The following is a 25,732-nucleotide window of genomic DNA, read 5'->3' on the forward strand; positions in this document are numbered from 1 at the left end:
ATGGAATCACAAATTAAAATAAATTAAATTAAATTAAACATGCCTAGTCATTGACAGTGTTCATGTCATTGAACTTCACTAATTGCATGAGCCAAAACTAAAGACTTAAGATAATATTAAACATGTTTGACATTATTGGAACATCAAGACGAGAAAAAGACCGACTTAAGACAGCTCGGACTGAGTTTTTTGCTTTTGCGTTTGATGCAAGGCCGTCATTAGTAATGTTCCCTCAGAGTTTAATGATGTTTTCTTATCATTGTTTACTAAATGACATTAAAAACAAGCAGTAAATCACCTGTTTCATGTTCCCTAACGTGCCGTCTATGTACTGGGTGTTTCCTTAGCGGTGGTTAGTGAAAACTGGATTTATCAAAATGCTGAAAGCTTCTAGAAACAACCTGCTGAAACAGGCAGACAGATTATTTGCCTCAGACACAAGAAGCCATGCTGTTAATTTTGGCGTCATGTTGGTTAAAATGTCGGTGACATTCTCACGTAAACAGACACGCATGTAAAACAACAGGCAAGTATTATGAGCTTGATGTAGTTAAAGTATTACAGTAAAAGTACATAAGTATTATGAGCTTGATGTAGTTAAAGTATTGCAGTAAAAGTACATAAGTATTATGAGCTTGATGTAGTTAAAGTATTGCAGTAAAAGTACATAAGTATTATGAGCTTGATGTAGTTAATCACTACAAGTACAGTACTTGAGTAAATGTTTTATATATATATTGAATCAAAATCGATTTAATGTGAATTTTTTGACACTGATCGACAGAAAAAGACCTTTGAATGTCGAAGAGGAAAAAGATCTCTACAAAGTGATTTAAATCATTATCTGTTTTACTCATAAAATTGAGATCTGATGACTAACTAAATAAATGTAGTGGAGTAGAAGCATAAAGTAGCATCAAATGGAAATACTCAAGTAAAGTACCTAAAAATTGTACTTAAGCTCAGCACTTAGGTACATGTATTTGATTACTTTCCGCCTCTGTGTTCAAGTTTATTTAATCATTCAGTTGAATGAAAATTTTTTTTCAGGACCATAAACGGAGGTATGATGTATTATTTTATTTGCACAGCAGATTTCAAAGTAAAGATGCAAAAGACTTTACAGAACATGATTAACATACAATGGTTGAATGAAGATTTTTAAACAATACCAAAAAAACCAACAGGAAACATGACATAAAAGCAAAGATAAACATGTAAGAACTGATTAAGTTTGATTAAAAAGGTATTTTTTTAAGGGAGTTCCACAAAACAGCTTCATGTTAATCTATGCGGCTTGTTATAAAAGTATGTTTCAGCATCCTCAAGTCACCTTTCCATCTGCATGATATTTAAATGTAAATTCACTTGCCAAGACATCTGCATTCTACAAATAATGAGTAACTTAAAGACTTTTTTTAATCTTTTTTTTTCACGCTTGCATTTTTTTGACAAACAAATGGCCTCAACATGAATGAAAAAGCACTAAACTCGGCAGAACGCTCTACTCTCTTCTAAAGTGACTAAACTGTAGGAACAGTCTTCCTGTTGGTGGTGCTATGGCAACCATCTGAGCCGTAAAGCATTATTTTAAAAATATAAATTATTATTATTATTTCATACCAAAATTAGCAAACACAGAATCCTGATCAAATACTAAATATCGTAAATACAAAGTTTCCCCTTCATGACAAATTAGGATGCATGAATGTTCAGCGAGCGCTCCAGTGGTGACGGATATTCGGGCCACAACTTTTTAACAAGATCTGTAGCTTCCTCGAAATCACGAAACTCTTCTTCAGGTCTGATTAGACGTGTTCCTGTCTCACAGTAGGTGAGGTTTTCTTTCAGTCGGTCACTACCAAACGTCAGCACCTAAAACAGAAGAACAGAACAAGATGACGAGCAGCACAACAAGTGTTTCCACAAAACGGCTGTAATAACCCCAATTTTTAAGTCTGGGGCACCATTTCAATCAACTGAAAACAGAGCTGTAAATGAGCCAGAGTTAGTTGTCCCTGGCCAGATGTTAAAAAGGCAACCTTTAACTAGAATAAGTAATAACAATAAAATTACATGTCTTATAAAATGTGTGGTACATATAATTAAAATGCACACACTAAAAGAACAGGACACATCTACCAATCAAACAATGTCACAGCACAATACAGAGTAGTTAGTAAATGGTAAATTGTAAATGGGGTGTACCACAAGGCTCAATACTGGGTCCTTTGCTCCTCTGTTGATATATAAATAAATGATTCACCTGAAAGCTGTTAAGAGGTTGTGTGTGAAGTGTATGCAGATGACACTGTGATTTATGCATAACAACAATCCAGTGACACTGAATCATACCAAACACGTTTTCATTGCAGAGAACAGTGTTGAGTAGATTTACATCACACACATTGGACAAAATTAATGTTTAGTTTAAATATTTGTGTGTCACTTTGGATTCTCGGCTCAAGTTTTTATATTAGGAAATAAGCCGAGACTATCAAAACAAATGTATATGAATGCGATCATTTGATCACACATGTACACTTTACTTGAGTGTTTCCTTTTTATTCTGGTAAAGAAATATGAAATACATTAATTTAATTTATGTAACAACTTATTTTTTGCAAAGGAAAGTCACAGTTAAAGATATTCGGTGTAAAAATATCATAATCTGCTTTGCCAAACCCACCTTGTGCAATTTATGTGTAGAACATGAACTGAAATGGTGAAAAGATATTTTCTTTGTACAGATGAATGATCGTACCTGTCCATCCTCCACATGCAGGGCGATGGCGACATCATCCCAAACGTAAAACTCACAGTCACGTCTAAACAGCTCCATCACTTCCACCTGCTTTTCATCTTGTCTGAGGACCAACTCGTGACTGACACAAAGACAAAAAGCAAACAGAAACAACACATTTAATAAACTACAAAACTAATAAACTTATATTTTATTTTAGTTAGTTAGTAAGTGTTTTGTTCTTTTGTTGAACTATAATTATTACCAAAGCATTGGGGTGTCACTGTCACAGAGTGTTCCCTGTGCTGCAGTGGAGATGTTTTTAAAGATCTGGTATCATGACCTTTTTGATTAATTTTTATAAACACTAAGTCTATTTTAAAAATATCTGTGACATTTTATTCACCAACAGTTGTTTAGATTTCTCTAAATCCATCTTTCCTTACAGCCCAGATACCTCTCTGTTCTCCAGCAGGCTGTTTCTGAAGCTGTTTACATGAAATCTGCATCATTAATGAGCCCCCACCTTCACCCCCAGCCAATCAGAATAGGGCTTAACAAAAGCAGCAGCATGTTAACCAAGCGGCAACCTCCGAGGCTGAAAAATGAAGCCAAGGTGGAAGTGTCAAAAACTGCAGTTCCTTGAATGGCCAATTGAGGCTCCAAAAGTGAGTCAATCCCCATAGACCCCCATGTTAAAATGCCCAACTTTACAGCAGAAATAACCATGTTTACAGCCTGGTACAAAAAACGGTTTTGGTCTCTGTAGCTAATTTCCTCTTTCATGACAACTGTACAGGGGGTGAATTTTTTTATAACTCACCCGTTTAAATGTTATTAAGCCGTAAAGTTCTGCATAATGAAGGACATGGCTGCTTTGAGTGACAGGTCCGCCAGCCGCTAGGTGGCTTGTTTCAGCCATTCGGCCCGCCTCTTTGCCCATTTTTGATTGGCTGGAAGTTAGGCAGCGTCACGCACTGCCAAGATGGCAATGGCCGGAGCGGCTCACTTTGAGCTTCAAAACCGCTCTTCAGAAACCAACGGGTGACGTCACGGTAACTACGTCCATATTTTTTATACAGTCTATAATGTTAACCTGCAGTAATGACTACAGCTGGAGATGTAAGACAGTATATAGCATCTATGAAGTGGAGTCTGATCCTGAATGAAGGGTGAGATCTTGTCTAAGTTTCCTTACAAAGTAGCGGGAGGTCGCTATTGCTTAGCTTTAGCACAGATATATTATATTCCTTTAGTTCAGTAACAGAAAGAAACAGGAGAAATCCTGCAGTGGTAAAATGTGCCACAACACACACACAACCACTCACTGATAACGGAGGCAGGATAGTCTCCAAAAATGAATTTCAGCTGTTCCTGATGTAAATGTCCATCTTCTGGAAGGCTGTAAAGACTTTTTATCTGCTGAACAACCAGCAACACTTCCAGTGTGCTGCTTTGCTCGTCATCCGGCTGCGATGCAAACTGCGACTACAGAAGCTACGTAAACACTCAGCGTGTCGCTGGGCGGCGGTGGACTCATGCTGAAGCTTCCTGCAGATTTGATTTGACTTTCTGGTGTGACGTAGTAACGAGTACAACCTCAACACCGCTTGCTCTGTAGCCGCCAATTTCAACATTTCAAATAATTTAAAAAGACAGAGGAGATAGAGGTGAGTAATTCTAGAGCCCCACCATCACCCTGATCACAGTCTAAAGACATATTAAAAATATTAAAATATTTAAAGGTTTCATATTCTGGTTTTTGTGATTTTCTGTTATTTATATCCTGTTCTGATGTCAGATGTTAAACATGGTCAAACTTGGTGGTGGTGAACGTATGTAGAAATGCTGCCTGTAAGACAAAGCCCAGGTTTCAGTTGCCCTAGAAGCTTCATTTGAAATGTTTTTTTTTACTTTCCCGACAAGATGACATCAGCTTGTCACGTGTCCATAAACATGCATCCGTTCTGTAGCCTTGGTTGCTAAGGTGGTTGCTAAGGTGGTTGCTAAGGTGGTTCCATGTGTTGTTCAGCTCCAACATGTACGGATGGATTTGAGAAGTTGACATTTGGAGTAAAGAAGGAGAAAAAGAAGTGAAATCCTGCTACTATAGTTTGTTTACGTAGCCTCCGGAGCCGGAGGAAGCTTCCTGAAGCTGACCAATCAGAACAGAGTGGGCTCATCAGGAGGCGGGGCCTTAAAGAGACAGGAGCTAAAACGGCCTGTTTCAGACAGAGGCTGAACTGAGGGGCTGCATAAAGGACCAGTAGAAGATAAATAAGGAGTTTTTAACCGGAGATCTGAAACTGTAGGACCTGGAAATGTGCAGAATGTGTCCTTTAACAGTTTGAAATGCAGTTTTTCAGTGGAAGCAACATTACATATTCTTACCTGTGAGTCTCACACATGGCCTCAGGTCTCCAGATGAAGCGACCATCTCTGTAAGCACAGATGGCGTTCGGGTTGTCAGTCAGCAAAGGATATTCTGAGAACAGCTCCTGATTGGCTGGGCTGTGGACCAGCACAGCGTACATCACCTTCTGTTTGTCTTCTGTTTGTCTTGAACACCCGCATGACGGGATGAGCACCGGAACAAAGCTGGAGGAAATAAAACAGGATTTTATAGAAGAGTCACACAACAACACACAGATTCTAACAGGTGTGACATAAACTGATGTCACTTAAACACATCCTTCAACTGCAGATCAACAGATACACATATGAACTCAGAGTAATTCAGCAAAATCTGATGGCATTTTACTTCAACCTACAACCTTATAACTGCGTCACAACAACAAATCCTGCTGGTTCACAGATGGAAATCTTTTATTGTGAAACAGAAGCAGAAAGTGAGATACGACTCTGAGACTAAAGACATCGGTAAACCACAAGATGAGGCTGATCTCTAAAGTACAGACAGGACTGTAAAAGTGAAACTAAACTCCAAACCACAGAGATTCAGTTAGAAGATACAAAAGACTTTTATATTTCATTTATAAACCTACTGAGAGCTCAGAGACTTTTATATAATCTTTTATCCTTCATGCATTCATATGACATTATTTCATCCCAAAGATTTGTAACAAAGTAAACTTTTACTCAGAGTACATTTCAAATGAGCTGCTTTTAGTTGGATGTCAGTAAAGTGTACTATGGTTCTGGGGTGTTGACAGACCCTGACAGGTTTGTACCTGCTGGCTGTAGGCTGTCAGCAGCTCCTCCAGGGGGAAGGTGAAGCGGTACGAGCCCAGCCTGGAGGACTCCAGGAAGGCAGGCGAGGTGGCGAACTTCCCCAGAAAGCTTTGCTGTCTCTGGATCTGCTCCTCCGTCCGGTTTGGGTAGATCTGCTCCAGGAGCCTCCTCTCAGCTGACTGTATGTCCTCAGGTCTCACCATCAGACTCCACCACAGCAGCCTCGGAGACTCCTCAGGGTCCGGGTCACGGAAACCATTATCTCGTCTGATGCCACGTAATCCAGCTCCAGTTGTGTCGTGTTTCAGATGAGTCACATGAAACTCTGGTCGGGGGTACGCCGGGATGTTTTCTTTGAAGAGATATTTGTTTACTAAGTAAACTCTCTCTCTCGCTTTCTCTTTCAAATCACCCAGTTTCAGGTGCTGACTGTTATAAGTGTAATAAACATGGGTAATATATCCTCTTGCCTCAACGTGTTTTTCCATGGTCAGGTGACACTGTCTCTTTTCTCTTCTCTGTTATCCAGCAACAGCACAGTGCTGAACTATTATGAACTTTGATAAAGAGCCACTCCCATTTTATCTTTTGATTTGTTACATTGTCATGATGATGTCACACTGGGGAGGAGTCAAGAATAACAAGAAAAATGTTTTAGGTTATGAGAATTTTTTTGTTCCTCTCCTTTCCATCTGCTCTCCGTTTCTTTCCTGGACAGACGGAACTATAATCTTAGTTTTATCTGTCTAGTATAGTTTTATTGTACATGTTGTGGACAGAAGAACATGTGCTTTACATTACAGTTCTTCTCACTTTAAGATCATCAGTTGCTTGTTGTTCCTGTGAGCTGAGCCAATAAAGCAGCAGATGAAGCTTACTGTGTGGCATGACGATGACTGATAAACATTCACCGAAGGTTAATCAGCTGTAAAACGTTTAATGTTCCAGTATCTGGTGCGAGCTGATTGAAAGTAAAAGGAAGATGTGCTTAATGTTAAAGTTTCAGTCCTGGTTGATGGTTTGGTGACCTGTTGTTACCGTGGTAACACTGCAGTGGTAATGAATAAGACAAATATCAAATGATTCTGATTCAAATTTGTACAAAAATTTAGAACATGCACGCTGCGGTGTCACTTTTAATGCTTCCGCTCTAAAAAGTGACTTGATCCTTATTTTGTTTTTTAGTAAGATGTCACACACACAAGTTTTAGGTCTGTACTAACTAAATTAATTAAATTATGTAGGAGGTTGCAAGCACTTGTCTGATATGTGTTATTTTGGGGGTTTTTTTTACCCATAAGGAGGCTCTGCACCCCTAGAAAACATTTGGGAATCACTGTCCTATTGAGAGAAACAGCACCATCTGCTGGACGACTGCAAGAAGTACAAATACAAATCTGTACTCAACTAAATATAATGGAAACTTATATTTAAAACAACTTTCTACTACTTAAATGTATAAATATATTTTAAATATTATATCCAGATCTTGTATTTAGTTCCTCTTCTTCAACGATCACTGCGTTCGAATCAGGGTCACCATGTCTGATGCACTTCAGATAACCTTTTCTATTCCTTCTTTCCTAACAGACGAGACACTTTGTTTGTCAACACAAACAAGCTGCGAGACATCTTATTTAAAACAGAAACAATGTGGTTACAGCAGATAAAAGGTCATAGATAAGGTCAAGAGTGAATCATGTTCTTTTAAAGGCAAAATTGGTCAGTTTAATACACTTCTACACTCATTCACTCAGTCATCAGGCCTGCAGTTATTAAATATTATAAGTCATTAATAAAGGTTGTAATGTTTCACACATGAATTCATAGTTAATTATCATCTTTCAGGACTTTAGAGGCTCCGTATCAAACAGCCTCTTGTCTCGAGAGGTTCTCTGTAACAGTAACTCAGTATTGTGTCGCTGCTTTATTCACCCGAACTGGGTAACATTTAACCAGTGACTTTTACTGTGTACATATCACAACCTCTTGACTTTATATTACGTTGTTAAATTCTTAAAGAACTTCAGGACAAATTGCTGATGATTCTTAATAATACCTTTACTTAAATGTTATTGTTTACAGCCAGGTTTTTGCTAATTCTACGTAAAGGACGGATTCACAGTTTTTCAAGTGTGTCTTAAACCAGCAGTCAGGAGCCCAAACGAACATTGAACCTGTTTTTCTTGCTGTAATCATTCCTCCTGTTCATACTGACCACTATAAGATCCCTTCATAATGACCTTACAATGGAAGTGATGGAGGCCAAAATCCACAGTGTGTCCACACAGTCATTTAAAAGTCTGTGTGAAGCTTCTATTCAGCTTCATCAGTCTGAGTTAGTCATATCAAGTGGATATCTGACACATTTACAGTCTTTTTAGCATCAAATTCCCTCTTTGTGTTTCCTCGGACAGTGTTTCCCTGTTGAGCTACAGGTGGAAGTATAGTAACAAAAAGAGGAACTTTGGCACTAAAAAGACTGTAACGTTGAAAGATATCTACTTGATTTGACTCATTTGGACACTGAAGCTTCATATTAGCTTCAGATAAACTTTTAAATACATTTTTGCACAGAAGGAGGACTGTGGATTTTGTCCCCATCACTTCCATTGTAAGGTCATTATGAAGGGATCTTATAGTGGTCAGTATGAACAGGAGGAATGATTACAGCAAGAAAAACAGGTTCAATGTTCGTTTGGGCTCCTGACTGCTGGTTTAAGACACACTTGAAAAACTGTGAATCCGTCCTTTACGTAGAATTAGCAAAAACCTGGCTGTAAACAATAACATTTAAGTAAAGGTATTATTAAGAATCATCAGCAATTTGTCCTGAAGTTCTTTAAGAATTTAACAACGTAATATAAAGTCAAGAGGTTGTGATATGTACACAGTAAAAGTCACTGGTTAAATGTTACCCAGTTCGGGTGAATAAAGCAGCGACACAATACTGAGTTACTGTTACAGAGAACCTCTCGAGACAAGAGGCTGTTTGATACGGAAAGCACATTTGAAGGATCTTTTAATATCCAGTATGAACAGGAGGAATGATTACAGCGAGGAAAACCTCTTTCACTGTTACTATGGACACCTGACTGTTGGTTTAAGACACAGTTTGTAAGTAAAAAACACCTGAATTCTTCTTTTACCAAAGCGGAAGTAGTAAATATCATGACCGGAAGTTGTTTACTGAATTGTAGCTAGCTTGATGCAGAGCAAAGTGCGTCTCCGAGTCGGGCAGAGAATCATAAAGTAACAGAAACGATCGATATATGAAGTATGACAGCGACATTAAACTGATCAGAGCAGCTGTAGAGAAGTTAGAGATTTGGCCAACAAACCGTTTATCACATTTAAAACTACATTTCACGTTAAATCAGACTCTTAAGTTCCGACGTAACTGGTCTGCGCTATGCTAACGTTAACTTTAGCTACAGCGGCTAACCGGAGCTAACAGGATTAAACTGAAGCTAAAGCTGCTTAAATGTCTCATTAATGTGTGAGAAGCGGAGCAGCTGACCGGGCCAGCCTGGAGAACCGTACAGGTGAGTGTTTCACGGTGTAACCGGACACATCTGCACCCGGTTCAGAGCTAACGGTCAGAAACAGCGTCCAGGAAGTGCTGCTGCCAAAGTCCGTTTATTATTCAGGTCATTGTAAAAGTTTCCTCGCTGAATGTCAGAGATGAACGCTGGTTTTTAACGACAAAAAGTCTTTTTTACTGATCTACAGTTCGGCTTTCATATAATCTACCCAAACAGAAGGTTCTGTGTCGATAACAGAATCATTTATATGTTTATATGTGTATTTGTTATAAATATAACCGTCTGATGTCCCAAATGACAAGAAACACAGTGTACTTGTACTTTACTTGAGTATTTCCATGTGATGCTACTTTCTACATTTCAGAGGGAAATATTATACTTTCTACTCCACTACATTTATTTGACAGCTTTAGTTACTTTTCAGATGAAGATTTGACACAATGGATAATATAACAAGCTTTTAAAATACAACACATTGTTAAAGATGAAACCAGTGGTTTCCAACCTTTTTGTCTTTTGACGTCTTACAAAAAGCAGTGTGTAGTCGGGGTCACATTTCACATGTCTATGAGTTGTTAACAGCTCCACCAAATAGTGATTTTTCCCTCTAAACTTCTCACATGCTTTCATTTCAATAAATGTTCAAATGATCCAATATTTCAGCAAAAATCAAAGATTAGAGAAAAAGTCCAAAAACTGAAAACAGATTTGTGTATCAGAACTTTGTTTTTTCTTCTTTCCTCTCCCATTAATCATCTCACCACCCCTCAGATTTATCTGCTGACCCTTTGGAGGGGCCCGACCCCTAGGTTGGGAACCACTGGACTAAACTAGCTAACTGTATATAAAGTAGTGTAAACTAGCTCCACCTCCAGCAGCTACAACAGTAACATGCTGCTCTAACACTGATGCTTCACTATTAATAATCTAATGATGTCATATATAATAATATATCAGTCAGAGGGACCAAACCACTACTTTTACTGCAATACTTTAACTACATCAAGCTCATAATACTTATGTACTTTTACTGCAATACTTTAACTACATCAAGCTCATAATACTTATGTACTTTTACTGCAATACTTTAACTACATCAAGCTCATAATACTTATGTACTTTTACTGCAATACTTTAACTACATCAAGCTCATAATACTTATGTACTTTTACTGCAATACTGTAACTACATCAAGCTCATAATACTTATGTACTTTTACTGCAATACTTTAACTACATCAAGCTCATAATACTTATGTACTTTATGTACGACAGATTAACATTTAGGGGTGAAAACAGTGATCATGTGATTCAGGATGAGTTCTGTTTATTAAGTATGAATCAATCATTTAAATGTCGTCAGGTATTTGTGTGCTGATCAAACGTGTGTTTGTCCAGGATGCTCCAGGGGCCGTACGGCAGCCTGGACCGGGACCGGCCCCTCATCCGGTTGCCTTTCACCAGCTTCGCCGTGGCGACGGTGCTGCTGCCTCTGACCGGCCTCATCGCCTGCCTCTCCCTGGCGCTCATGTACCACTTTGAGGACTCAACATACACACACTGTCGCGTAAGTCGTCACACGGAAACCAGGACGTCAGATTAGATTTAAAGGAAAAGTCTGGTTTTATTCTTCATTTTTATGAATCATATTTATAATAATAAACTTTATTGATACAACACTTTTTAAAACACAGTTACAAAGTGATTTACATGGTTAAAACATTTAAGTTTTACAATTAAACAGCAAAATCTGACAGTTAAAATGAAATAAAGCAGAATAAAATATTAATACCATTGGTGTGGATTTAGGTCAGAGGTCCCCAACCTTTTTTGCGCCACAGACTGGTTTAATGTCAGACAGTATTTTCATGGAGGTGCTGCAGATAAATACAACAAACTAAAATGATACGACCGGTATAAATACTGTGGTATTTTCTAAATATAATAATAAACCTGAATCCACTGTGAACTCGTGTGCAACTTTATTAGTATAACATTGCGCCAACAACATCCTCTCTGCCCCCTATAACGCTCTCTGGTCACTATAGTAACGTTTAAACATGCCTTCAAAATAAAATACACCAGAAAAACAAATATAAAATGCATGAAAAATACAACTCAGCGGGAGCTCTGAGCTTGTTTCTCTGCAGCGAGGATGTAGGGAGACAATGACGCCCGAAGTGTGTCGCTTACGTCCGGTCTGCTCCTGCAGAAAACGCCGCTTCACACAGACAGGATGTCGTGAAATGGCGACAGGGTTTTGAGTGCTTTTGTGGTCTCGGGCGGCGTCGTTGTCTCCAACGTACCTGTAAGGCCGCCGTCATTTACATAGACACGCTGGATTCACCTGGTTTGAGAATTCGGTTATTTTTCAAAATAAAACATCGTTCAGACTTAAATAATAAATAAAACATCGGGGTTGGGGACTACTGCTTTAGATGAGCAAAAATAATTATTTCTGATTTATTCTCAGAAAGTTTTGGGACATCCAGCACTTTCATTGTCAAGAAACAACCAGATGTGCTAACGAGACGCCGCTGAGGCGGGAAAAAGTACACAGGTATAAAAAAGGGTTAAAAATAAAACACTGTTCCTCTTCAGTAAATCAATCCATGTAACACGTGAACAAACAGCTGAAACACTCACGACTTTCTCTGTAACTACATCCCATAATATTATAGCTCTGAAGATAGTCAGAGACAGTTTGTGTGTTCAGAAACAGGAAACCAGCTGTTCTGTTTCCTGCTGCTGTCAGCTGACTGACGTTTACATCATTTAGGACCAAAACATCATTAATTCATCTGTCTGTTATTTTACTGATGAATCGTTTGTTCTGTAAACGACATGAAATGTTCGTTTGATGTCTTTAAATGTCTTTAAATGTCTCATCAACGGTTCCAAACCTCAGATATTCAGTTTATCATCACATGTGACATTTTTAAAGCAAAAAGATTTTCTGCTTCCAGCTTCTTAAATGTGAATATTTTCAGGTTTCTTTAGTCGTTAAGGTGTCAGATAATTAACAGATTAACGGATGATCGTCCGTTCCAGGTGTCCAACTACCTCCCGTCCATCAGCGCCGCCATCAGCCGCGTGCCGGAGCGTTACATCTGGCGCTGCTGCATCGGGCTTCACTCGGCGCCGCGCTACCTGCTGTCCGCCGCCTACTTCAACTTCTACCGCGGCCGCTTCGCCTCCAAGCTGCCGGAGCTGCTGCTGAGCGGACTGACGCTGCTCTGCAGCCTCGCCGAGAACACGGGACTGCTGCTGCTCACATACGTGTCGTCCAACGAGACATACAGTGAGTCACGACACAGCTGCTGCTGCTTGGAACAGTGGAACAGTTGTTTATTTTGTTGTTGTTGTTGTTGTTGTTGTTGACTCCAGGGAATCTAGCGTCTGTTGATGATGAATATTGACTCCGATGCGTCTGTTTGTGTCCGCAGGTGTTCATAAAAACGGTTTCATCGTCTTCATGGCGAGCTCGCTGCTGCACATGCTCAGTACGTGCAAGCTGTGGCATGTGATCAAGAGACACTCCGTGAACCCCGAGGTAAAGAAAACCCTTCATCTCCTGATGAGTCGTTCCTGTCATTTACCAGAAAATCATTCTATAAATAAACAAATAAACAAATAAACAAAATGTCTCATAAAACATCTGAAATAGACACAAATAACTCCGCCTGCAGAGGGCGCCGCAGAGCTGACAGCAGGTTTTATTTCATCCAGATTCAGGTTCTCAGGAGAGTTTGTGGTGCTTAAAGAGTTTCAAGGAGTGCTTGAGGACATTCAAGGATCTCTGAGGGGTCCTTGAAGAGGTCTTGTGTGATCACATGGTCCTTGAGGAGGTTGCAGGAGTGTTATGTGGAGGTTTTTTAAGGGACCTTTAAGACGTTCTTTTGGAGGCTCACAGGAGGTTTTAGGGTCCTGGAGTTTGTGCTGCTTCTTCAAGGTGTCCCATGGGTGCCTGAGGGGGTGTACAGTGGTTGTTATGCAGACACTAGTGGTCTTTGTGGGGTTTCAAGGACTGCTTGACTACATTTAAGGGTCCTTTAGAGGTCCAAGGAGGATTTGGGGGTGCTGGAGAAGGTTTTCTTTGTTCTAGTCCATGTGGATGAGGGTCCTGATGAAACCTGAACATGTGTCCAGATGTGAAACAGATGAAAACATTATTTCCCCTCTCTCTCTCTCTCTCTCTCTCTCTCTCTCTCTCTCTCTCTCTCTCTCTCTCTCTCTCTCTCTCTCTCTCTCTCTCTCTCTCTCTCTCTCTCTCTCTCTCTCCATCTCCATCTGTCTGTCTCAGGAAGTGACATCATACCGCTGGAAGCTGCGTCTCTTCCTGTTTAACGTCAGCTGTTGTCTGGCTGCCGCGTACTTCTTCAGACGCCACAACAACTTCTGTGAAACAGGAAGTAAGTGTTTGTCCCGCCGTGTGTTTGAAAGCTGTTTGAAAGCCGTCACCGTGCTGAGTGTCTCTCTGCTGTCCCTCCCGCAGTCTACACGCTGTTCGCCTTCTTCGAGTACCTGGTGGTTTTCTCCAACATGGCCTTCCACATGACGGCCTTCTGGGACTTTGGGACCAAAGAGGTGATGGTGGCCACGCCGCCTGAAGACAAGCGATACTGAGCTCACGTCACCTGGTGACTTTATAAAAAAAAACCAAAAGGACACAAAGAAACTTTGTTTTACATTTCTGAACATTTTAAAGAGATTAAACTTTATCCTGAACGTTCCAACAACACCTGCCGTCTTTCTTTCTCATGTTTCTGTCGATGTTAATATGACGCTCATCGTTCAGTAATAATTACAGTCAGTGAGCTCGCTGCTCCTCCGGCTATTCAAAGGAGACATACGCTGCACATTTCCAGCTCTATTTATATTCTACAACAGGCAAAATAGTTCAGTTAAACGCACAACATGTCATTTCAGCCGCTAGGCGTGTGATGACAGTGTGAAGTAGCAAGGGATCATGGGAGTTGTTGTCTTCGTTGTTAAATAACCAGCTTCACTGGGATAGGATTACAAGAGATTACAAGAGGTTAAAATTGTTAAAAATACTAATTAAAGCTGTTTCACCTAAACAATCAGTGTTTCTCTGACGATGTTCGGCGACCACCGGACTTCCTGGAGGGGCTGTTAGCCGAGCTGCTGCTAACGTTTGTCCAGTTTATTTCTCTGATAACTTAAGATCCAGACGTCCAATGATACAAATACAAATACTGGGCTCTCTTTAAACTGTTACTTAATAAGTTTCTACACATTTGACATTTAGGGTGACGTGTGTCATGAGTACTTGTCGTCTCAGAGTGACGCTGGAGTGCTTGAGGACCACAGACTGCAGGGCGAGGACGTCCCGTTTGGTGAATTAAGTTCCTCCGTCCTCGTGAAGAGACGGGAGTGAGGGAAGTCAGGTGACATGCACCCTAACCCTCCCCAGCAACCCCCTCAACAGCAACTGTACTATGTTCCCCGTCAGGTAGAACATGTGAGCCTTACGTCACGCCGGTTGATGCTCAACATACTACGAAGTGATGATTATGAGGTAGAAATGTATCACTATTGTTTTTAGTACCATGGCTGATCTGCACTTCATTTGGCTGTAAGAATAACACTGACAGCTCTGTTTGCTGCACAGTCTGATGTGTCGTCACATTTGGTTTATGAATGTTTCTGCTCTTTGTTTTTGTTTTGAAATGATGTAAACTTTTTTTTTTTGTAAAAGATGTGCACAGATAAGTGAATGTTCGGATTGCTACGTGTGTCGTCATCTTGGCGTCTGTTATTGCTGTTATAATGACAGACACAGTTACACAGTCAGGAGCATCTGAGATGAGACAGTTGAGTGTGACTGCTGTGACTTTAACCCTTTCATGCATGAGTTATGATGCATGATGAACCTCAGTCAGGATTTTTTTTTCACAATATTTTTATTGTGATTTTTTTTCATAAATATACATAGCTCACCACCTACTCGGAAAAATAATTGCACACAGTTGTACAGGCATACAGTAAACATATAAACATATACACGCTCAATCCATCACAACTGACAGTGATACAACAACTAACAGTCTTGAGAGAATTGCAAATTAAAGTACTTAGAATTCCCAACAACTTCAGTAAGACAAAATGATAATAATAATAATAAATATCTGACATTTGATCACCAAGCAAATAGAAATCTGACCTTATGACCTGAATTGCCAATTAACCGTATTGCAATCAGTCATTCTCTTTAAGACAATAGTTGTGAGTCTTTCACCAGAAGAAGGGTGTCCAAATCTTAAAGAAAACTGCTGTTTTACATGTGAATCTGTAAGTTAAGTATTCCATTGGTATTTACTCAAATATCAGTTTATGCCATCCTATAATTGTAGGTGTGAGTGTTTTTATTCCTCTTTAGACATAAAAAAAATATTTGAACGTATTTTTCAAGGAGTTTGTCCAACTTAGTAGACAGATGATTAAATGTCATTTTCTCCCAACATAAAATCAATACTTGGAAATTTTAACAATTGTATTACTAAATTATTATTAAATTTCATTTACCTGCGAGGGTCTATTACTATAGAAGGATTAACAAGATGTTCCTGAGCTGTTGAGCATCTCTGGCCGGCAATTTGTGCTGCACTTACAAGGACTGACCAGTGGATGGCAGCGTATGGGTTGACACACTAGAGTCCACTGATGTGCAACTATACCATCAAAACCCCCATGCATATATATAAGAAAACGGCTTTTGAACAGCTGTCCACTGTAGTGACCACCATGCATGAAAGGGTTTAATTGATAAAGATTAAGATTCTGTTATATTCTGTTTGAATAAGAGTTGCTATAAAAGTCTTGTTCCATGTGCCCCTCTTTAACTTGGAGCACCTGCCCCTCTAAAGGTCTCTGCATGGTCCTGATGGGGGGGGGGGGCAGTAGTGTCACTGTGGCTCGGTGACGAAATCTCAGCGACGTTCAGCTCCTCGTGAACAGGTGACCTTCATCAGGATGAAACCGGATATCAACAAAGAGTTTGTGATGTGAAGAGAGATCGTTGGATCCTTGTTGCTCAGTGTTACAAGTTGAATTAGTGGTTTTTTGTGTTCCTGTTTTGTTTGTCGGTAGTTCAGCCTCGCTCAGCAGTAACAGACCATCAGTGACTGTGTGAAGATTAAATAACTAACGAAGGTCCGAGTCGTGTTTTGAAACCAAACAAACATGTGAACTCCTGCAGCTGAGAGTCAGACTGTAAACCTGTTCTGTAATCTGTCCTAATATTTACTCAGAGACACTCACAGCTGATGTTTACACTCAGCTGATCAATTATTGGATCAGCTGCAGCTCCATCAGGGCTGAAAGATACTAGAACAGAGGTCGAAGGTCACCAGAGGTAAAAGAGATACTGTGTTAACTTTAGATAAAGAACCAATAAAAACCCTCCCTTTAGAAACACAGTGAGGTGAAACAGCTCCATCATCTTTGCTGCTGTTTGGAAACCGAAAAAACTGGAGCTGCAACTAACCATTAATTACATTATTGATTAATCTGTCAAATAATAATAAGTAAAAGTATTATTAAGAATTATCAGCACTTTGTACTGAAGTTCTTTGAGAAATTAACAATGTAGTATAAAGTCAAGAGGTTGGAATCAGATATATCACGCTTTGATACACACACAATACTTGTCAGTAGATCAGTTCATTGTTTGTTTGGATCCAAACATGAAGATTTGTTGACAAGAATTATCATCCTCCAAACAACACCTTCTGTCCTTCATATGTACCATAGTAACACCAGGTCACCAAACCTTCAACCACGACTGAAACTTTAACATTTAACAACAACAACATATTGTGGTGGAAAAAATATCAGAAGTGTGCTGTTGGAGAAATTACTGTATTATTTTATTGATACTTTAATGATCATTAATCAAATGTAGAAGTGTATTAAACTCAATTTTGCACTCAGGAAATGTATTTCCAGTACAGATATTCATATGAAATTCAGACCACAGCTAAAGAAACCATAACATTCCAATCAATAAAATAATTATGGGCATTGGATTTGAATGACACAAGAAAAAAGTAAGTGAGATGTGGTTGATACTTGGTGGAGAAACCTTTGTTTGCAATGACAGCTTCAAGATGCTTCCTGTGTGAAGAAACTAATCTCTCACAGTGTTCAGGGGGGTTTTTATTCTGTTCTTCTAAACAGTCTTCAGATGTTGAGGATTTCGGGACAAATGTACCCGCTTCATCCAGGTCTTTCTGGAGCTCTTTTCAAGTGGTTCTTCTTCTTCTTCTGACTAATTTTCTGCCCGGTCAGCAGTCCTCTGAGGAGCTCCTGTGCATCGCCGGTTGATGGTGGAGTGATGCTGCCAGTGGTGCTTATGGGAACATTTAGATATTCCTATGTTGCTCAACAATCTTGTTGTGAAGGTTTTTGGAGTTTAATGTACATAACTTTTTTATTGATTAGAATGTTGTAGTTTCTTTAGCTGTGTTGCTTTATTGAGTTAATACCAATGTCTGGTCTTATTTGCAAGTGAGTAGCTGTACCGGAAATATGTTTGCTGAAAGAAATGTAGACGTGTTGAATACTTGTGTCTCTCACTGTATATGCTGCGACCACATTGTTTCTGTTTCCAGTAAGAGGTCTCACACCTTGTTTCTGTTGACAAAGTAAGTGTCTCGTCTGCTGGTGAAGAAGGAATAGAAAAGGTTATCTGACGTGCATCGGACATGGTGATCCTGATTCTAAAGAAATGATTGTTGGAAAAGTGGAACTAAATACAAGATCTGGAAACTGTACAAGACAGACACGACATGTGGAATTGTTATCTTACAGGAAACAGGTGTCTGCAGACAGTGAAGTGTGTTGACGGTTGTGTTGGGCGAAGGTTGGAAGTATAAAATGTTGTGTGTGGGCTGTTTGCTTAAAGGAACGGCATTAAATGAGGAAGGATGGAAAGGAACGGAGAAATTCTCATAACTTCAAACATTTCTCTTGTTGATCCCTCCCCAGTGTGACATCATCATGAAGAGTCTCTTTACAAGATAAAATGGGAGTGGCTTCATATTTGTTCAGCACTGTGCTGTCAGATAACAGAGGAGAGACAACAGTAAAGACAGTTTAAAGACTTTTAATTTGTCTTTTTATCACCTGACCATGGAAAGACGGGTCACCAGAAGAGGACATACTGAAGACTTTTGTAAAGGTCAGCACCTGAAACTAAGTGATTTGAAAGAGAAAACTAAAGATTTGGAAAACAAAAAAAAAAGGTATCTCTTCAATGAAAACATCCCGGAGTACCCCCGACCAGAGTTTCATGTGACTCATTTAAAACACGACACAACTGGAGCTGGATTACAAGGCATCAGGTGGGTTAAAGGTTTCTGTGACCCGGACTCTGAGGAGTCTCTGAGGCTGGTGTGGTGGAGTCTGATGGTGAGACCTGAGGACATACAGTCAGCTGAGAGGAGGCTCCTGGAGCAGATCTACCCAGACCGGACGGAGGAGCAGATCCAGAGACAGCAAAGCTTTCTGGGGAAGTTCGCCACCTCGCCTGCCTTACTGGACTCCTCCAGGCTGGGCTCGTACCGCTTCACCTTCCCCCTGGAGGAGCTGCTGATGGCCTACAGCCAGCAGGTACAAACCTGTCAGGGCCTGTCAATATTTGACTAGCAGAGGAGGAAAGAATGCATAGTACACTTATCTGACATCCAACTAAAAGCAGCTCATTTGAAATGTACTCTGAGTAAAAGTTTATAAATCTTTGGGATGAAATAATGTCATATGAATGCATGAAGGATAAAAGATTATATAAAAGTCTCTGAGCTCTCAGTAGGTTTATAAATGAAATATAAAAGTCTTTTGTATCTTCTAACTGAGTCTCTGTGGTTTGGAGTTTAGTTTCACTTTTACCGTCCTGTCTGTACTTTAGAGATCAGCCTCATCTTGTGGTTTACCGATGTCTTTAGTCTCAGAGTCGTATCTCACTTCCTTCTTCTGAACCAGCAGGATTTGTTGCTGTGAAGCAGTTATAAGGTTGTAGGTTGAAGTAAAATGCCGTCAGATTTTGCTGAATTACTCTGAGTTCATACAGTTGTTCCACCCTGGTAGAATTTGTGAAATATTGGCCATATTTTGGAAAAAAATGACTGATCATGCTGAAAACTTTTGTTTTATTTAATGATAGTGGTCAAGTGAAGCCATTTATTTTCACATAATTGTATTTGCCCTTTTTACAGCATAATGATAACTGAAATCACCAAAATAGTGCTGATCAAAAGTTGACATACCCTTGAATGTTTGACCTGATAATATACGCACAAGTTGACGCACACAGGTTTAAATAGCTATGAAGGGATAGGGTTAGTTTAGGTAAGTTTCCACACCTGTGACTAGTTTGATTTTAATTAGTGTCTGTGTATAAATAGTCAATGAGTTTCTGCACATTTCATCCAGTGCTGCTCTGACTTTACTGGATACTGAGCCATGAGGAAAGCAAAAGAACTGTCAAAGACCTGCCAGAAAAGGGAGTTGAACTTTATAAACCAGGAAAAGGATATAAAAAGATATCCAAAGATTTGAAAATGCCAATCAGTAGTGTTCAAGCTCTGATAAAGAAGTGGAAAATGAAGGGTTCTGTTGATACTGAGCCACAGTCAGGTAGACCAACAAAGATTTCAGCCACAACTGCCAGAAAAATTGTTCAGGTTGCAAAGAAAAACCCACATGCAACTTCAGCTGAGAGTTGCATGTGGCTGTTTCAAGCTGAACAATAAGGAGGTACTTGAACAAAAATGGGCTGCGCGGTCAAGTTGCCAGAAAAAAGCCGTTACTGTGCCAACGGCACAAAACATTAATTTGGAGTGATGAGACCAAAATTGAAATTTATGGTCACAACTATAGACACTATGAATGGTTCACATCTTACAGATTCTGCCAGGTTATGTAGACTTATGAGCAAGACATGTATGTGTAGCTGTTGATCTGCAGTTGAACGATGTGTTTAAATGACATCAGTTTATGTCACACCTGTAAGAATCTGGTTGTTGTGTGACTCTTCTATTAAATCCTGTTTTATTTCCTCCAGCTTTGTTCCGGCACTCAGCCCATCATGCGGGTGTTCAAGACCGTCCTGTACAAACAGGAAGTGATGTACGCTGTGCTGGTCCACAGCCCAGCCAATCAGGAGCTGTTCTCAGAATATCCTTTGCTGACTGACGACCCGAACGCCATCTGCGCTTACAGAGATGGTCACTTCATCTGGAGGCCTGAGGCCATGTGTGGGACTCACAGGTAAGAATATGTAATGTTGCTTCCACTGAAAAACTGTAGCTGAAACTGTTAAAAGGACAGATATTCCGAATATTTCCAGCTCTATATTTATATTCTGGGGCTCTACTGGAATATCTTTGCATGATTTCCAGTTAAAAACTCCTTATTTATCTTCTACTGGTCCTTTATGCAGCCCCTCAGTTCAGCCTCTGTCTGAAACAGGCCGTTTAGCCCCGCCTCCTGATGAGCCCACTCTGTTCTGATTGGTCAGCTTCAGGAAGCTTCCTCCTGCTACTATAGTAGCAGGATTTCACTTCTGTGTTCACATGTTGGGGCTGAATCAGATATTAAATATGAGAGAGGACAACACATGGGACGCCTTAGCAACCACCTTAGCAACCAAGGCTACAGAGTGGACCAAACGAGTGAAAAGTGAAACCAATGCGGAGGTGCCTTAAACCTGCAAAGCTGGCTCCATAAAGAAGTCTGATTGTATGGAAGTCTATGAGAGAATGACCCTACTTCTCTCTTGATTTATTACCTCAGTAAACACTTTCCTGATGAGTTTATGGTCACAATCAGCTTAAAGTCTTTTTCAATACATTATGATGTTCATTTTGTAAATTATGGTCCCATTTGGAGTAAAATAGACGATAAGGCAGGTATGCTTTAGGGTGTGGCTACGTTGTGATTGACAAGTCGCTACCACGGCGATGCATTAGGTGCTGCAGTTGGACCTTGGGGAGCTCCTCCCCAGCTCCATGCTCTCATCCAAATATGGTCACTTCTCATCACTTCTGGCTCCAAAAAAACCAAGATGGCGACACTCCTCCATGCTTGCCCCGCTTCCATGTCCTGTCACACCACTTTTAATATTTCCGCTCCAATGCAGCTCCAGGCAAGGCCGTGGTCTCCTTTGAGCCCACCGGGCGTAGCAGACCAAGCGCACTCAGCAGATTTAGCTCCTAGCCAGTATCTGTTGTGGCAACACACAGTCTATGGAACGGATGCATGTTTATGGATATGTGACGAGCTGATGTCAGCTCATCTGGAAAGTAAACAAACATCACAAAGGGCAGCTGAAACCTGGGCTTTGTCTTACAGGCAGGATTTCTACATATGTTCACCTCAAGTTTTGGGCCCTTAACTATGTTTAACATCCGACATCAGACCAGGATAAAAGTAACAGACAACCACAAAAACCAGAATATGAACCTCTAAAATATCTTGACATATTGAGTCTTTAGATCATTTAAAATGTGTTTGTGTGACTGAAGGTGAAGCTCTAAAAGACGCTGAAGTCTCAGGTTAAAAAGCTTCCACTCTGGTCTTCAAGAGCTGGATTTGTGGAACAATAAAGCTGATGTTTGGGATGGATCAGGGTGCTGTTGGGGCCTCCTGTGCTATAAAATTACTCACTTCTACCTCCCCTATCTTTTTAAGTTATTTGAAATGTTGAAATTGGCGGCTACAGAGCGAGCGACGTTGAGGTTGTACTCGTTACTACATCACACCAGAAAGTCAAATCAAATCTGCAGGAAGCTTCAGCATGAGTCCACCGCCGCCCAGCGACACGCTGAGTGTTTATGTAGCTTCTGTAGTCGCAGTTTGCATCGCAGTCGGATGACGAGCAAAGAAGGAACCTGGAAGTGTTGCTGGTTGTTCAGTAGATAAAAAGTCTTTACAGCCTTTTACAGAGGACGGACATTTACATCAGGAACGACTGAAATTCATTTTCATAGACAATCTTCCCTCCGTTATCAGTGAGTGGTTGTTTGTGTGATCTGCAGGATTTTCTCCGGCTACTTTGTGAGGAAACTAAAACACGATCTCACTGTTCTGAAACCTCCTGTTGAGTCTCAGCTGTGCAGCAGCAGCTTCAGACTCTGCTTCATAGACGCTTCATACTGTCTTACATCTCCAGCTGCAGACATTACTGCAGGTGAACATGCTGCTGCTTTAATTATGTCCTATTCTGATTGACACACCTCCAGCCAATCAGAGTAGGTGCTCATTAATACAGCTTCAGAAACAGCCTGCTGGAGGACAGAGGGGTATCTGGGCTGTAAGGAAAGATGGATTTAGAGAAATCTAAACAACTGTTGGTGAATAAAATGTCACAGATATTTTTAAAATAAACTCAGTATTTGTAAAAAAAAAAAAAAAAAATAGTCAAAAGGGGTCAGAATACCAGATATTTAAAATCAACACTTCCTGACAGTGACACTCCAATGCTTTTGTAATAATAATGGTTTAGCAAAAAAAACAAAATACTAACTAACTAACTAGCTATTTTAAAAAAAGCTTTTAGTTTATTAGTTTTGTAGTTTATTAAACATGTTGCCTTTTGTCTTGATGTCAGTTACGAGTTGGTCCACAGACGAGATGAAAAGCAGGTGGAAGTGAAGAAGCTGTTTGAACATCAGCGTGAGTATTATGTTTGGGATAATGTCGCCGTCGCCCTACATATGGAGTTTGGACAGGTACGATCATTTATCTCACTGTACAGAGAAAATATCTTTCCACCATTTCAGTTCACGTTCTACACATAAATTGCACATGGTGGGTTTGGAAAAGCAGATTATGATATTTTTTACACTCAACAGCTTTAACTGTGACTTTCCTGTGTAAAAAAGTCCTTACATAAATTAAATTAATGTGTATATAATATTTGTAGCAGAATAAAAAGGTAGCACTCAAGTAAGTATATGTGTGATCAAATGATGAAAACACGTTACAAAGTATCAACACTGCTCCCAAACATGAACAATAACAATCAAACAATAAAGTAAAGTTAGCGTGAAAACAATAAAGTAACGTTACTATGGTAACAATAAAGTAAAGTTAGCATGAAAACAATAAAGTAACGTTACTATGGTAACAATAAAGTAAAGTTAGCATGAAAACAATAAAGTAACGTTACTATGGTAACAATAAAGTTAGCATGAAAACAATAAAGTAACGTTACTATGGTAACAATAAAGTAAAGTTAGCGTGAATTTGAGCTTTAAATAGTCACTATGTCTAATAGCAAAATTTTGTAATATAGATATGTTATTTTGTCAGAAATTTTACCTTTATTTAATAGTTGTAAGGTGTAAATATTTGTGTTATTTTTATATTTTTATGCTGTATTTCATATTTAATACTTGGCTACACAGTATCCAAGGTAATCTGAGAGAGAATTAATTACTAATTAAAACTATTCAGAGTTCAAATTCAGAGTGATTATCTGTGTGTACTGAATCATCTGTATCAATAGTGTCTTTATGTAATTTGTAATATAGTAAGTCTTTGATCCTGGTCAACGTTAGACCATTGGCCCTGTAATTTTTCCTTTTAACGGTTATTAAGCTTCGTCACAGGAATCATTCATTAGTATTGTGTTTCCTTTGATTATGATTTTATTTATATTAAATAGTTTTACTGAGACCGGGCTTGTATCCCCCAGATCCAGAAATGCTTGTAAGCAATTAACAGTCATCACTGACTCTACATCAGAGTGCCTCTGTGTCTTTGTTGGAGTGAACTACTAATTATCAGCCGTTAGTCCACCATCATCTTCATCATCATCACAACACAACGCACGCAGTACAATTGCGTGAAAACAAAGTTACTATGGAAACAACCAAGTAACATTCGTGTGAAAACAAATAAACATTAGTGTGAAAACAAAGTAATGTTACTATGGAAACAATCAAGTAATATTAGTTTGAAAACAATAAATTAACATTCGTGTGAAAACAAATTAACGATTGCATGAAAACAAAATAATGTTACTATGGAAACAATCAAGTAATGTTAGCGTGAAAACAAAGTAACAATAGTGTGAAAACAAAGTAGTTACTATGGAAACAACAAAGTAACAATTGCATGAAAACAAAATAATGTTACTATGGAAACAATAAAGTAACGTCAGCATGAAAACAATAAAGTAACGTTAGCATATGCTGCACAGGACAGACGATTGTAACATTCGTAACGTTAGCTCTCTGAAAAACTGAAAATCCTCCTGCACACATTTCACTGATGACGTTGACGACATGCGTCTGCAGCCACCGTAGACTTAAAAATTGGGGTTATTACAGCTGTTTTGTGGAAACTGTTGTTCTGCTCGTCATCCTGTTCTGTTCTTCTTGTGTTTTAGGCGCTGCAGTTTGGTAGTGACCGACTGAGAGAAAAGCTCACGTACTGTGAAAAAGGAAGGCCTCCGATTATTCCTTATGACAAGTTTCACAATTTCAGCGAAGCTACAGATCTTGTTAAAAAGTTGTGGCCCAACTATCCGTCACCACTGGAGCGCTCACTGAACATTCATGCATCCTAATTTAGTCATGAAGGGGAAACTTTGTATTTACAATATTTAGTATTTGATCAGGATTCAATGTTATAATTTTGGTATGAAATAATAATAATAATAATTTATATTTTTAAATTAATGCTTTATGGTTCAGATGGTTGCCATAGCACCACCAACAGGAAGACTGTTCCCACAGTTTAGTCACTTTAGTCACTTTAGAAGAGTAGAGCGTTCTGCCAAATTTAGTGCTTTTTCATTCATGCAGGCATAATACAGATGTCCTGACGTGAATTAACATTAAAATCATGTGGACAGAAACGTGACGTTTGTTCCACACATCGACTGGCTTTAAATATTTGGGAATTAAAATGACTCACAGAGCATCTTTAAGCACTTTACAGTTAAAATGAAGCATCAGTTGAGAAGGTGGTGTAATATCTATATGTCCTTGGTGAAAAGGATGAAGGCTGTTTAGATGAATGTTCTGCCCACCGAGGGGTCATTATGTAGCTTAATGTTAGCTTTAATGTGCAAAAGATGTTTTTTCATCTTTTAATCGTTAACCTTTTTATGGAACAGCAAGATGGGATAGCACTCTTAATAATATGTTTTATTATTTATAGGAACACCTCCAATATTAGACAGTTTTTAACACTTAAGGATGCTGAAACATGCTTTTATT

General features: G+C 39.4%; 2 protein-coding genes across 2 annotated transcripts in view; both read left to right on the forward strand.

Annotated features, from left to right (window-relative positions):
- The first annotated feature begins 9,113 nt into the window (after positions 1-9,113).
- pgap2 (post-GPI attachment to proteins 2) lies at positions 9,114-14,218 on the forward strand. Its single transcript, XM_044370163.1, has 6 exons — positions 9,114-9,480; positions 10,878-11,046; positions 12,531-12,780; positions 12,926-13,032; positions 13,783-13,891; positions 13,975-14,218. The coding sequence occupies exons 2-6, from the start codon at positions 10,879-10,881 to the stop codon at positions 14,103-14,105; spliced, it is 765 nt and encodes a 254-aa protein (XP_044226098.1). The 5' UTR covers positions 9,114-9,480; position 10,878; the 3' UTR covers positions 14,106-14,218.
- Positions 14,219-17,758: 3,540 nt separating this feature from the next.
- LOC122995131 overlaps positions 17,759-25,732 on the forward strand; it is an 8,039-nt gene continuing 65 nt past the window's right edge. Inside the window, exons 1-4 of the mRNA XM_044370157.1 lie at positions 17,759-19,115; positions 20,566-20,771; positions 23,113-23,233; positions 24,898-25,732. The exon at positions 24,898-25,732 is cut by the window's right edge and continues 65 nt beyond it. Coding sequence (XP_044226092.1) covers positions 18,636-19,115; positions 20,566-20,771; positions 23,113-23,233; positions 24,898-25,077 — 987 coding nt within the window. The 5' untranslated portion in view covers positions 17,759-18,635 and the 3' untranslated portion in view covers positions 25,078-25,732. The remainder of the gene's footprint in view (positions 19,116-20,565; positions 20,772-23,112; positions 23,234-24,897) is intronic.

Source organism: Thunnus albacares, chromosome 13, assembly GCF_914725855.1.
Source record: "Thunnus albacares chromosome 13, fThuAlb1.1, whole genome shotgun sequence".
NCBI classification, from domain to species: domain Eukaryota; kingdom Metazoa; phylum Chordata; class Actinopteri; order Scombriformes; family Scombridae; genus Thunnus; species Thunnus albacares.

Bases quoted from the DNA above. Each gene is read 5' to 3' on its own strand.
- pgap2 (XM_044370163.1), top strand. From the start codon at position 10,879: ATGCTCCAGGGGCCGTACGGCAGCCTGGACCGGGACCGGCCCCTCATC. The intron at 13,033-13,782 runs GTAAAGAAAACC...TGTCTGTCTCAG, and splicing joins GACACTCCGTGAACCCCGAG to GAAGTGACATCATACCGCTG. The intron at 13,892-13,974 runs GTAAGTGTTTGT...TCCCTCCCGCAG, and splicing joins CAACTTCTGTGAAACAGGAA to TCTACACGCTGTTCGCCTTC.